This window comes from Heloderma suspectum, chromosome 1 (genome assembly GCF_057233095.1).
Source record: "Heloderma suspectum isolate Gila_16-S chromosome 1, 16-S_ref, whole genome shotgun sequence".
Classification (NCBI taxonomy): domain Eukaryota; kingdom Metazoa; phylum Chordata; class Lepidosauria; order Squamata; family Helodermatidae; genus Heloderma; species Heloderma suspectum.
This window is the reverse complement of record NC_139458.1, coordinates 440,900,841-440,913,911: the sequence shown is the minus strand read 5'-3', so window position 1 is coordinate 440,913,911 and position 13,071 is coordinate 440,900,841. Positions and strand designations below refer to the sequence as shown.

Here is a 13,071-nt window from a genome sequence, read left to right as displayed (position 1 = left end):
ATTAAATTCCCTCCCCTCCCCTCGCCGAGCTCCCCAACATTTCAGAAAATGCATACAGCACGTCCATGCCTCCCCTGCCCCCGCAGCCACATGGGAGCATTTGGAAGCCCAGCCACTCCTAAGCAATTCCCCCCCTCCCCGCCCAGTCGCTGCTCTGCCACAGCTCAGAACAGAGGTGAGTGCCAATTCTTCTCAAGCTGCCTGGCTCATAGTGATCGCCTGGGCTTCCCAAAGTCAGCTTTGATCACTTGGGCAAGGAGCCCCGGCTCTGAGGCACATGTGGAATCCCAGGGGGTCCCCGTAGTTCAGAGGCGCCCGGCCACAGCCCCTCCCAGGCCACCAAGGGTTCTGCCATCAGCCAGCCACAGCCCCGCTTACCTTGGCCTCCTGGATGAACTTGGAGATGACGACCGGCTGCTCCTTGGAGACGGCAACCGCGTTACTAAGGAACCTCTCCAAGTCGCTGTCTGTGTAGGCCACGTTCATGGCCGCACCACTGAGCACGTATGAAGGACGCACCACGCAGGGATACCCCACCTTGCAGCAGAACTGCTTGGCTGACTGTGGGGCAGACACATGTGGCAGTAGGTCGGGGGGGGGGCATCCCTGGGCCAAGCCACCCCTCAGCCTATTGCGAGGCCAATGACACGAGGGCACCTGCACCCCCTGGGCAGATAGCACAACCGCGCCCAAGAAGAGGGCCAGCAGCCCACCGCCTCAAGCTGTCAACCCCAGGGCGGCTTTGTTCATTTCATTAGCAGTTGGCAGAAGCAACCTGACATGACACATAAGGGGGCCTTCCCTGCCTCGCCTCCGCAGCAGCTGCAGTGTGGTAGCGTTCGAGGCAGACAGAAGTCCGCCTGCCACTGCGGGCTAAGGAGCGGCAGGGCAGCCCAACTGCTGGGACCACTGTGGGGGCGTGCCCCCCATAACACCCGCTCAGTGGCAGCCAGCCTTTTCACCTCCATGTCCGAGAGCTCCTTCCAGAGGGGCTGGCTGATGCTGATGGTGTCCAGAAGGCGAGAGAACTTGAAGCGGTTTTCGGCAGAGTCGATGGCCTCGGGGGAGGTGCCCAGGATGCGGCACTGTTGCCGGTGCAGCGCCATGGCAATGTTATTGGGGAGCTGCCCCCCCATGGACAAGATCACACCTTCGGGGTTCTCCAGTTCGTAAATATCCATCACCACCTGGCAGGAACAGGAGGAGGGCAGAAGAGGGCGCTGGACAATGGGGCTTCCTGGGGCCGAAGCCAGGGCTCCCCTGCACGAGGCGCCTCTGGCTCAACCCCACATGCCCTGGCTCAGTCCCACGACGGCAGCAGCCACGGGGCAGAGCACCCCATGCTTCTAACTGCATGGAGGAGCCAGCCATCATTCAGGTCATTGCCACGACAGCCACCAGGAGCCTTGCAGAGCTTTTTTTTAAAAAAAGTAATTATTATGTGGTTTTATTGTATCCGTTTTACCTGTTTGCTGTATGCTGCCTAGGGAGAGCTTGCCCTGAAAGGCAGCTTATAAATAATTTAAAGTAAGTAAAAGCCAAACAGGGATCTGGATTAACCAGGAGTTAACCATTAACTTTTATCAGGAGGAAGGAGGAGAGTACATGTACGAGAAGGGGCCATCAGTGGACCCCTGGAAGTGTCTGGAGAGTGGAGAAATTGGCCTTATAAATGCATGGGAGGAAAAGGCCAAGAGCGCAATATCTGGGGAGAACGAGCCATGCCCACGGCATGGGTCCTGCCACAGTAGAGGCCTCAAGGGTTTCCTGAATTGGGACATGTTGGCAGGAGCCCCAGAGTGTGGCTGGCACCAGAACAGAAAAGCCGGCAGGCGGTGATCCCTAGAGCAGCCCTCAAATGCAGGAAGCACGAGGCATCCGTGAGGAAGGAAGGGCCACGTCTAGCTCCCTGGTGCCTGCGGCAGATGGAGCCTGGGCTTTACTTCCAATTGATTGTGAGCAATGGAAGCTTGTGTCTGGAACTAATGAAATACAGAACCACCATCAGCCCACATGTCAGGCCTATAAGCTGGAGTAGTTATGTTAGTTAAGCCGGTTTCCTTAGCGGGAAGGTGCGTGATGACTGAACGTGAAACAGCATTACTGGCTGAAGGTGAATTAAGAGGAAGAAGCTGCAAACAAGACAGAACTGAAACCACTCAGAAGCAAGCCCTGAGATGTTCTAGCAAAGAAGCGCTCCTAACGCCATCAACCCCCTCCAGCAAAAGTCAAAGGCTGTTGCAATCCAGCGGGCATGGGAGACCAGCATGGCCACCACAAGATCCCCGAGTAAGCACTGCATGAGGGTGCCTAAAACAAGCGAGGCAACCACTACGGGGCGTCATCACTTTTAACGACAGCTGGAGGTGCAGCCCAGAAGCCTGTCGCTGACTGCCCGGAAGGAGGGACGGGGAAGCAGGAGAGGAGTGACCAGGAGGTTCGTCGACAAGCCAGCCTTGCTCGTGCACACGCGGCCGATTCCCCCTGTGCCCTCGACAGCCCTGCTTTGGAACTGGCCGCTCCAAGTGGCACGGATGTGAGCATGAACATCTCAACGAGAATCTGGGGAACAGGATTACTTCCCCCCCCCACCTTGTGAGAAATCCCCTTGATAAAAGTCACAAGCAACGCGTTAACGGCGAGTGCACGCATCAGTGTTGCGTTGTCCCTGATAAGGTCTGCACAATTCTGTAACGTGTCGGCCCCTCAGAGTGCACACTCACCTCGAAGGACATTTCATCGAAGTAGAGCCGGTCACACATGTCGTAGTCCGTGCTCACCGTCTCTGGGTTGTAGTTCACCATGATGGTTTTGTAGCCCATCTGGGGAACAGAGAAGGCATCTGGAGCTTGGCAGCTTGGAACTAACATCGGTAGCAGTATCAACCTCACCTTGTCTTGGACGCCACCAATGACCGACAGTCGCCTCCTCTCCGGCAGGGCATTTTACACAATGCTGTGTCTGTGCCCCTGACCTGCCGCCACTGCCCAGGGCCAGGTCCTGAGCCACGCACGTGCAGCGCCTGAGGGTGCCCCCATGCCAGACAGCCCACTTGCCCCTTCATGCACACCCAAGATCCAACACTGCAGCACAGGAAGAAGATGGCGCAGGGAGGACTGGAAGCCCCCGTGGCAGAGGGCTGAAGTGGCCCAGAGCTGCCTACTGAGAAGAGGCATCCAAGTGCTCACCTTGCGCAACTCCCGGATGCACCCAACAGCGCACCAGTCAAACTCCACGCTGCTGCCGATGCGGTAGACGCCAGAGCCAATGACCATGACATGGGGCTCCCGGAAGGCCAGGTCGTGCTCAGTTCCGTTGTAGCTCAAGTAGAGGTAGTTGGTCTGAGCTGGCCATTCCGCCGCCACCGTGTCGATCTGCTTCACCACGGGCAGAATCTTCAGGTCGTGCCGCATCTTCCTCACGGCCAGTTCCGTGCTGGAACACAGGGAAGCCGGCTGATGCCAACCCAGGCCACAGCTCCACCTAGCCAGGACCACCCGCACTGGTGGGCAGCAACGGCTCCCGGGGTTTCAGGTAGCGGTTTCCCTGCCCTACCTGGAGATGCTGCCAGGGGCTGAACCTGGGACTTCACGTGTATAAAGCAAGTGCTCTCCGACTGTGCTAGGGCCCCTCTCCTGCACAAGGCAGGGAGACAGAAAGGCCAAGGCAGGAGGATAGGTGATCGCCCACCCAGCGTCGTGGGTGGAGGATCCCTGGAGACTACAGCTCAGAACAGCCAGCCCAAGGGCAGCGACTGAGGGTGGCGCCATCTCAGTGCAGTCGAGCCCATTTCATTTTGAAGTTTCCCTCCCCACATCCTTTTGGTGCTCAAGCAGACAGCATCTTTGTGCCACCAGTCAGAACAGACTAGGCCACAGATGCAAAACGTGTGGCCTCTGTGTCACAGGCAGCCTTCAGACTGCCCCCCCACCCCTACCACCACCAAGAAAATAGCAGCCACTCCTGCAGAGGAAACAGTCTAGGAATAGGCTCTATGGTTCTTGCCACAAAAGTCTCATTCCTAGAGCTTCCAGGAAGCAACACTCAAAGGCTCCTGCCTGTTTCTTGGGAAGTTCTAGGAACGGGGTCTATGGCAGGAACCACAGAATCCGTTCCTGGAGTGTTTTTTCTGCCTAAAGATCCCAGGGAAAAGTAGGCAAAGCCACGGCTGGGGTGGGGAGCAAGCTGCGGCCTCCTCCCTCCCTCAGCAGCCCGTGCAGGGCGTGTGCGAGAGGCACGTGAGCGTACGTGCCTGGGGTGCATGTGCGCCACCCCCGCCACCCCCCGATGCGGCCCTGGGGGCCAGAAAGGCTGCGCACCCTGGACTACGCCCATGTCCCCAGAGAGGGAGCTGACCAGACAGCTGTTCTGGGGGCCTTCTGGGCTTGGCTCTTGGGTGCACCTGAGCACAGCTTGTGCCACCTGCTTGTCCGAGAAGCCCAGCTGCTTGGCCAGCCGGAGCACTGTGGGCGGCATGGCCCCTGGCTCAGCCTGCCGGTAAGACTCCAGGCACAGCGCATGGTCTGCGATGTTCTTCATCTTGTGCAGGAACCAGCGGTCGATCCTGGTGAGCTCATAAAGGCGCTCGATGGAGTAGCCGGCACGCAGTGCAGCCGCCAGCACAAAGATCCGCTTGTCGGTCGGGGTCTCCAGCTCCTGCAGTTGGAGGGGGGCACGACAGAATGCTGCAGAGGTCACAGCTAGGACGCCACAACTTGGGGGGCTGCTGGGATTTCGGCTTGCCTCCCCCACCCACCCAGAAAAGCCTACCATGTCTGAGACGGGCTTGACAGTGTGGTCAAACCCCACACAGTTCTCATCCACCATGCGCAGCGCCTTCTGGAAGGCCTCCTCGAAGCTCCTCCCAATGGCCATCACCTCCCCTGCAGGAGGGGAGAGAACAGTTGTCAACTGAAGTTTGGGGAGGAAGAGCTGGCTCATAGTTATGTATTAACTCACAAAATGGCAAAGATAGGCGTGTTCCAAAGGCAGATTAGCCAACCATGGATTCGTAGATTCATAGAGTCAACAGCCCACAAACGGAGCGAGACTCAAACCACGTAGCCCTGGCCCGTGTGCTTGCGAGTGCCTCTGCACCACAGGGCCACAGCCCCTAAGCAACCTGGGAGCAGATACTTGGCAGGCCGCCTCTGCTGCGACCCATCCGCCGAGGTCAGCAGGAGAGGCCCTTTGGCGTCTTCCGCCTCCCCTTGAGACGAGGCTGGTGGAGCACGGCGAGGAGCCCGCTCCATCCAGAACACCCTGCCCCGGAAGACCAGCTCAGCGCCCCTGTCCCGCCGGAGGCCAAAGGCCTTGTGGCTCCTCGCCAGACTTTGGGGCTCCCTCCGGAGGACGGTTTCAGTTGCTGCCCCTGCTTAGCCTTGCTTTTTTATTTGTAGTACACTGGCTTTGGGGCATTAGTTATGGTCAATTGCTGCGGGCTGCTTTTGTGGTGTTCATTCTAGGCTGTGAGCAGAGGAAGGTTTTGTGTAACTGGATGAACAGTTTTCCTACTGTATTGTTTTTAGATTATGCTTTTATGGTATTTGCTTTCATTTGTATTATTGTGCTAATTATAGTCTATATTGATTTGGGGGTTGTTGTTGTTTCCCTGTTATATTAATCATGAATTTCTGTATTGCTTGTGTAAGTCGCTTTGAGATTGCTTTTTGTGGTGGGAAGTGACGCATAAATTCAATAAATTATCAACACCATTATCCCACCTTTCCTCCAAGGAGCTCATAGCAGTGTTCATCTTTTGCCCCCCTCCATTTCATCCTCACAACAACCTTGTGAGGTAAGCAAGGGTGAGAGAGAGGGACTGCCTGCCTGCCCGCCCTGCGGTCACTAGTGAGCTTCATGGCTGAGTCGGAATTTGATCCCAGGTCTCCCCACTCCTAGTCTGACACTCTTTAACCAAAAGTTCTAGAACTTTGAAGGCAAAAACCATGAAAAATTGGCTGGTTTGCAACTGTCAATACCAAATTATGCTTTTTGGCATCAGAAAAGCAAACAGAGTCACCCTGATGTCACCAGGCAGCCACACTACTCTGCAAGGCGGGGGGTGGGGGAGTGACAGAAGTTGCTCAATGTCAACACTCCGAGGGCTGAAGGAGCCCCAGTGCTGACCCTCAGCAGCGTGTGGGGCAAAGGGGCCCTACGGAAGGGATTGAAGGAGCCGACGGCAGCCTGCTTCTGCCATCTGAGACACACGTCCTCCCCCGAGACCCACACACACTTCCCCCACCAACCACTCACCCACACTTTTCATGGAGCTGCCAATCTTGGTGCTCACACGCAGAAACTTGCTGAGATCCCAACGTGGGATCTTGACCACACAGTAATCCAGGCTGGGCTCAAAGCAGGCCGTGGTGGAGTTGGTGACAGAATTCCTGGGGTGCCAGAAAGGGACAGAGACGCATCAGCCCAGGCCAGTGCGGAGCGCCACACACCTTACCGCAGTCTGTGGGCCAAGGAGGGGCTCACGGAACCAGTGGCCAGAGAGAGTAAGGAGTCGGGCATCCTCTCCATGCCCCCAACCTCACGCAGCGGGGACATCTCTGACAGGGAAGGGGGGCCAAGTTCACCTTGAGAGGCAAAGCGCCCTTGCCGCAGGATTAAACCATGACCACACCGTGCCCTAGGATTTTGCTTCCTCAACCCAGCTTTGTTTTTTCCCAACCTCACCTATTGCCAGGTCACTTTATGACTTTCCTTGACACACCTCTTGGCTGCTCTCTACAAAGCAGACTCCTGCAGAGTTTAGAGGATGTTCCCACCCACAGGCCCTGGCCAGACAGAGGCAGAGCGCCCTCCAGGTTTTTGCCAAGGCCAAGGGACTCTACAGAGGGATCGCGAGGCGCTCAAGGCGCACGTGGCTCTGTGGGAAGGGGGCAGGGCTGGTGGGCGCCTGCCCAGAGCTCAAGATGGGGGAGCGCCCCAGTGCTGCCTGCGCAGGACAGCGAAGGAAAGATCGGCACCCCAGGGCAGACACGGCAGAGGGAGGTGGCAGGGGGCGGGCACAGCAGGCAGCCCAGCCCTGGGCCTCTTTTCTCCACCCCCCAAGTGATGCCTCTGCCAACGGGCCGAAAGGGAAAGGGGGCAACTCCTTGGTGTGGTAGCAATGGCTCTTGAAGACAACTCCAGCGAACAATGGGCATGTTTCAAATAAAAGAAGGAGGTAGGAATTTCCCTCTTCAAGGGTCAAAGCCAGCATTTGCAGGAATTACTATCCACTCCAGTGATGAACCAGCAGACTCCGCCCGCCCCCCGCCGGGATCTGGCAGAGCAGTGTCCACCCCCCGTCCACCCCAGAACCAGCATTACCTGAGGACAGGCAGGGGGATGCCCAAGGCCAGCTTGGCAGCGACGTAGGCCAAGGGGTAGCCAGTGGCCTTGCTGGCCAGGGCTGAACTCCGCGAGAGCCGGGCGTTCACCTCTATGATGTAGTACTGCGGGGCGGGAAAGAGGAGGATGCGGCAACAGGGCCCACCCAATGCTCCCACTGCCCCTGGCTGCAGCAAGCAGGGCAGGGATGGCGGCGTGGTTCCAAGAGGGGCCGGAGGCGGTGTTCAGGCGGCCCAGGGTCCTGGCACCCTGGTGAGCTGCTGCTGATGGAACCAGGGCCTGGCTCAGCCGAAGACAACTTCCGGCAGACCTCAGGCTTCTGCCCGTGGTGGCAGCAGCAGCAAAGGCGTTCACACTGCCAGCACACACTGCTCCCCACCCAGAGGCCCGGGCGCAGGACCCCACACGTCCCGCCCTCACACCCAGGGCCTCACCTGCTCAGACTCAGGGTTCAGTGCGTACTGAATGTTGCACTCGCCAACAATGCCGAGGTGCCGAACCACCTTGATGGCCGTGGCGCGCAGAAGGCTGTACTCCCGGTCGTTGAGTGTCTGGCTGGGGGCCACCACAACAGACTCCCCGGTGTGGATCCCCAGCGGGTCCAGGTTCTCCATATTGCATACCTGTTCAGGATGGATTGGGAAGCGGGGCAGGAGAGATAGGAGGAAGGGTGATGCTGCGGCAACACAGCCTCCCTCGGCCTCCAGGTTCCTGGACCACAAGAGGCGTCATCCTGCTATCCCTGCGGCAAGTGCTCACCGCCCTGAGCACCCCTGGGTTCAACATCAGCTCGGGCCACTCGCTACTCAGCTCCTGCAATCGAGTACTAAACTGGGGCTCCCCCCCATTACCCTGAGATCTCAGCTTCCATTAGAAATTGATTTATGGTTCAGAGAGTCCTGGGGGAACGGCAAAGGTTCAAGGAGTGGGAGGACCATTCTCTTTGCTGAGGGGAAGGAAAGTGGCAGCAGCCGACTCTTGACAGCCAGTGGCGCTTTCGTGAGCAGAGTGAAAGGCTGGCCTTGCGCACGGCACCCAGGCGATGCAGGTCGGAGCGGGAAGAGGAGGCAAGAGCCCCTGGGCTGAGCACAGACCGACAGCAGCCGGGATCTGGGAGAAAAGCGGAGCCAGAGGGGTGGCCCAAAGAACCCAAGGAGAAGCCTCGCCCAGGCTCAGGGCAGGAGGCTCAGGCCACGGGGAAATCCACGGCCCAGACGGAGGAGAGCGAGCCTGCCGAGCCGCTGGCTGTGGGCCGGACGGCTGCGCCACGGCTGAACAGCAAAGGGCTGCGAATGGCTTCTCTACAGAACCGCTCTCCTTGGGCTCAGCAGGGACCGGCCTCCTGACCGCCAGGCTGCTGGCCCCCTCTCAGAGGGATGCTGGCCAGGCAACGGGCTTCCCCCGAGTGGCTGCCATTCCGCCACAGGGCAGACGGCTGGCCTGCAGCCAGAGCTCTGCCTGTCCGAGCCCACCCGGGCCATGGCATTCCGTTCTGCCCTCTCGCTCTTGCACCCAGGAAGAGCCCAGCCCAGGCAGGCGCCCCCCGGCCTCACCGTGACACAGTTGTCGTAGGCGTCGCGCACCACCTCATATTCGATCTCCTTCCAGCCCTTGAGCGACTTGTCCACCAGCACCTGCGAGGTGTGGGCAAAGGCCTGGCTCACCAGTGCCGCCAGCTCCTCCCGCCCGTTGGCAAAGCCGGAACCCAGCCCGCCCAGCGCGTAGGCCGAGCGCACGAGCACCGGGTAGCCGAGCCGTTCAGCTGCTGCCTCCGCCTGCAGGGGGGGGAGGAATTAGGGGGGCTGTGCTCGTGGCAGCCATTGGAGGGCCCCCACCCTGGAGGGCATCTGCCCCAGGTGGGCCCAAGAAGCCGCGGCCCCCTCGAGCTCACAGAGCGACAGAAGGTGGCCAGACAAGCCGTGGACTCTGCCCTGGGGCACTGGTCCTGTTCCTAGTATGCTTGCGTCCACTCTGTGGCGAGGAAAAGGCACTCTGCTGGTGCTCAGAAGCACTCTGGCCAAGCCTTGGCAAAAGGGAACTCAGCCCCAAGCCCCCGCACTCAGCTCCTTAGGAAGCAAGCCCTGTGTCCGGCTCATGTGCTGGAGGGGGGCTGCCCACGCAGGGAGATGTTCAGAGGACGCAGTGCTGGGGCCTGGCCTGGCAGCTCGGCATGCAGCCACCGTGCTGAAGCCACGCAGGACCTACACAGGAGCCCTGGGTGCAGCCCCCCGGCCAAGCAGGAATGCCGTGGAGCAAATGCCACAGGCTGGCCCTTACCTGTTCCAAGGAGCAGGCAGCCTCACTAGGCGCTACGTGCTCCCCAATCTCCTCCATCTTCTCTACAAAGACCTTGCGGTCCTCCGTCATCTCAACAGAGGCCACAGGGGTGCCCAGGACCCGCACACGGTAGCGCTCTAGCACCCCAGCCTTGGTCAGCTCCACACCGCAGTTCAGAGCCGTCTGTCCTCCAAAGGTCAGCAGGACCCCATCCGGCCGCTCATTCCTTATTACCTGGCCGCAGGGAAAGATTGGGGAGGGCTAAGGATGTGCCCCTCACCCACTTCCAGCCACACCCCAACTGCACCCCAAAACATGGAATGGCCCCTCCGCCCCGCTGGACACTTGGACCCGCAAGGGCCTGGTTTCCTCTAGGGTAAAGCTGCCCGGGGCCACTGACGGCCCAGGAGCACCCATGGGACTGCATTCCCCAGCAACAGGCCTCTCGCTGGAGCTGCCAAGGCTGCTGCTGTCCCCAAGCCGGACCGGGGACTGGACCAGAATCAGCGTGCGAAAGGGAAGATGAATGGCCACGTTCCCCCAGTGATTGGGGCTGGCAGAGAGGAGCCTGGGGGAGTCCTCAGTTCAGTTCAGGAGCGGCTGGAGCAGATGACTGCGGGCCTGATAAGAGTCGTTGTCCTCCCTCTGGGGCGCTGGCTTTGCCCACACAGCCACGTGGCTACCAGGTCAACATGTCTGCCAGGAGCCACGTTCACCCCTCTGCTTGCTGCAGACCTCTTTTACCTAATCCCTCAGTGATGGGCTTTGCTGGGCATGTTTAGCCTTGAGAAGAGGAGACTGAGGGGAGATAGGATTGCGCTCTTCAAGTCCTTGGAAGGTTGTCCCAGAGAGGAAGGCCGGGATCTCGTCTCCTTCATCCCAGAATGCAGGACACAGAAGAACGGGCTGAAGTGACAGGAAGCCAGATTCCGGCTGAACATCAGGAAAAACTTCCTGACTGTTAGAGCAATACGGCAATGGAACCAACTACCTAGGGAGCTGGTGGGCTCTCCCATGCTGGAGGCATTGAAGACAAGGCTGGACAGCCATCTGTTGGGGATGCTCGGACTTGGATTCCTGCACTGAGCAGGAGGTTGGGCTTGATGGTCTTGCAGGCCCCTTCCGACCCTGCTATTCTATGATTCTGCTCCTTTCTGGCTTACGACAGCCAGGCAAGCGTCATGTTGCAGGGAGCTCTTCTCTGGGGAACGGCAATGAGGCCACTGTTTTGAGCGAGTCAGAGAGGGATAGGGCCAGGGCCCATACACCGGTTGCCTCGTCTGCTGCAGCCTGACTATGTGGCAGGTTCCTCGGAGGATGAGGATCCATGCCTTTGGATTCATGCCCTTCCTGGATATTGAGGTCTGCCAGGGCTGGGCTTACAAGGAGGTCACTGCCTCTCCAGGGAGGGTGCGGCTCCCATGGCACTTAAGCAGGCAGCGATTAAACCCTTGCTAGAGTAACCACATCTAGATAATTATTGACCAGTATCTAATGTATCCATCTGGACTGAGATACCGGAACCGGTGGTGGCTCCTCAACTCCAGCTGGCCTTGGATGGCGCTGATTATCTGGGTCCAGCCCGGTTTCCGGCCTGGCCTGAGGACAAAACTAGCCTTGGCTGCTCTGGCAGAGGACTGTTGCTTGGAGTGCAGCCCTGTTAGCACTCCTGGGCCATCGGTGCCATCGACCATCTGGGAATCTGCTTGCGCCACCTAGCCGTGGCCCAGCGGGGCACTGTGTCACGGTAGTTCCAGTCCTCTGTGGAGGGATGCACCCAGAAGGTGGGGCTGGGGGCCTCAGGTTCCGCCACTGACCTTTGGGCGCTTCAGGGTTCTGCCTGGTCCTCCCGCCCTTTAACGTCTACACAGGAAGCCAATGGGAGAGGAATCACAGGATCATAGAATAGTGGGGTTGGGAGGGGCCTGCATGACCCTCGAGTCCAACCCCCTGCTCACTGCAGGAATCCAGGTCAGAGCATCCCTGACAGGTGGCTGTCCAGCCAAGTCTAGAATGCCTCCAGTGTGGGAGAGCCCACCACCTCCCCAGGTAATTGGTTCCACTGTCGTATTGCTCTAACAAGCAGGACGTTTTCTCCGATGTTCAGCCGGAATCTGGCTTCCTATCACTTGAGCCCATTATTCCGTGTCCTGCACTCCAGGACATCTGGAGCTTGGCCGGAAGCAGTATCAATATGCAGACACTACACAGCTCTACCTCTCGTTTCCTCCAACCAGTCCCAGACAGGCTACGGAAACCCCAAACAGGTGTCTGGGAGTAGTTTTGTGATGGGTCAGCAAACAAGCTGAGGTTTAATCCAGCTAAGGAGGAGCTCTGTTTCCCGCCTCCCAGCTGAGTCTGTTTCCCACCTCCCAGCTGAGCAGAGCAGAGCAGAGCAAGCTGCTGCAGCTGGTCCAGGGACTACAGAAGCAAGCAAGCTCCCAGAGAGCGAGCGACCAGAGCAAGCCAACAGGGGGAGCAAACAGGAGTTGGCCAGGGGTGTTGCAGTGGTAGAAGAGACAAAGGAGACAGAGGCTAAGAGGTAAGTGGGCTGTAGGAAGCCCAGGGGGCTGCCCTTTATCCTTCTGAGTGGCTGTGAGCTCACCAGGTGCTTCTGAGAGCTCCAACTGAATTGGGGGGTGGGGAGTGGCCTGAGTACTCCCAGCAGCTGAATGGGCAGGAAGCTTCAGTCTGTTTCCCGCCTCCCAGCTGAGCAGAGCAGAGCAGAGCAAGCTGCTCCAGCTGGTCCAGGGACTACAGAAGCAAGCAAGCTCCCAGAGAGCGAGCGAACAGGGGGAGCAAACAGGAGTTGGCCAGGGGAGTTGCGGTGGTAGAAGAGACAAAGGAGACAGAGGCAAAAGGTAAGAGGGCTGCAGGAAGCCCAGGGGGCTGTCCTTTTTCCTTCTGCGTGGCTGTGTGCTCACCACAAGGTAGAAGAGACAAAGGAGACAGAGGCTAAGAGGTAAGTGGGCTGCACGAAGCCCAGGGGGCTGCACTTTATCTTTCTGAGTGGCTGTGAGCTCACCAGGTGCTTCTGTGAGCTCCAGCTGAATTGGGGTATGTGTGTGGCCTGAGTACTCCCAGCAGCTGTGTGGGCAGGAAGCTTCAGTCTGTTTCCCGCCTCCCAGCTGAGCAGAGCAGAGCAGAGCAGAGCAAGCTGCTCCAGCTGGTCCAGGGAGTACAAAAGCAAGCAAGCTCCCAGAGAACGAGTGATCAGAGCGAGCGGACAGGGGGAGCAAACAGGAGTTGGCCAGGGGAGTTCGGCAGGGGAGGTCAAGGGGGAGGTCCCTAACATTTTTTTTTTTAACAAACTTTTTAAAATTTATTTGTCTTGTAACACACATTTCCACACCAGTGGGACTCTGCTTTTAACCTCTAACACTGGAGGCACTGAAGACGAGGCTGGACAGCCCTCTGTCAGGGATGCTCCGACTTGGATTTCTGCAC

General features: G+C 58.6%; 1 protein-coding gene across 10 annotated transcripts in view; it reads right to left on the bottom strand.

The window, feature by feature from the left end:
- Positions 1–13,071, bottom strand: part of CAD (carbamoyl-phosphate synthetase 2, aspartate transcarbamylase, and dihydroorotase) — a 49,280-nt gene that overhangs the window by 17,406 nt on the left and 18,803 nt on the right. For all 10 annotated transcript variants that reach the window (XR_014787026.1, XR_014787027.1, XR_014787025.1 and 7 more), the window contains 11 exons: positions 9,625–9,858; positions 8,901–9,122; positions 7,782–7,970; positions 7,327–7,451; positions 6,259–6,392; positions 4,771–4,883; positions 4,403–4,656; positions 3,189–3,435; positions 2,724–2,822; positions 963–1,187; positions 379–561 (listed from right to left, as the gene is read on the bottom strand). Coding sequence is in view for 7 of the 10 variants with exons in the window: in XM_084829568.1 (XP_084685694.1) it covers positions 379–561; positions 963–1,187; positions 2,724–2,822; positions 3,189–3,435; positions 4,403–4,656; positions 4,771–4,883; positions 6,259–6,392; positions 7,327–7,451; positions 7,782–7,970; positions 8,901–9,122; positions 9,625–9,858 (2,025 nt within the window). In the remaining 3 variants the exon portion in view is untranslated. The remainder of the gene's footprint in view (positions 1–378; positions 562–962; positions 1,188–2,723; positions 2,823–3,188; positions 3,436–4,402; positions 4,657–4,770; positions 4,884–6,258; positions 6,393–7,326; positions 7,452–7,781; positions 7,971–8,900; positions 9,123–9,624; positions 9,859–13,071) is intronic.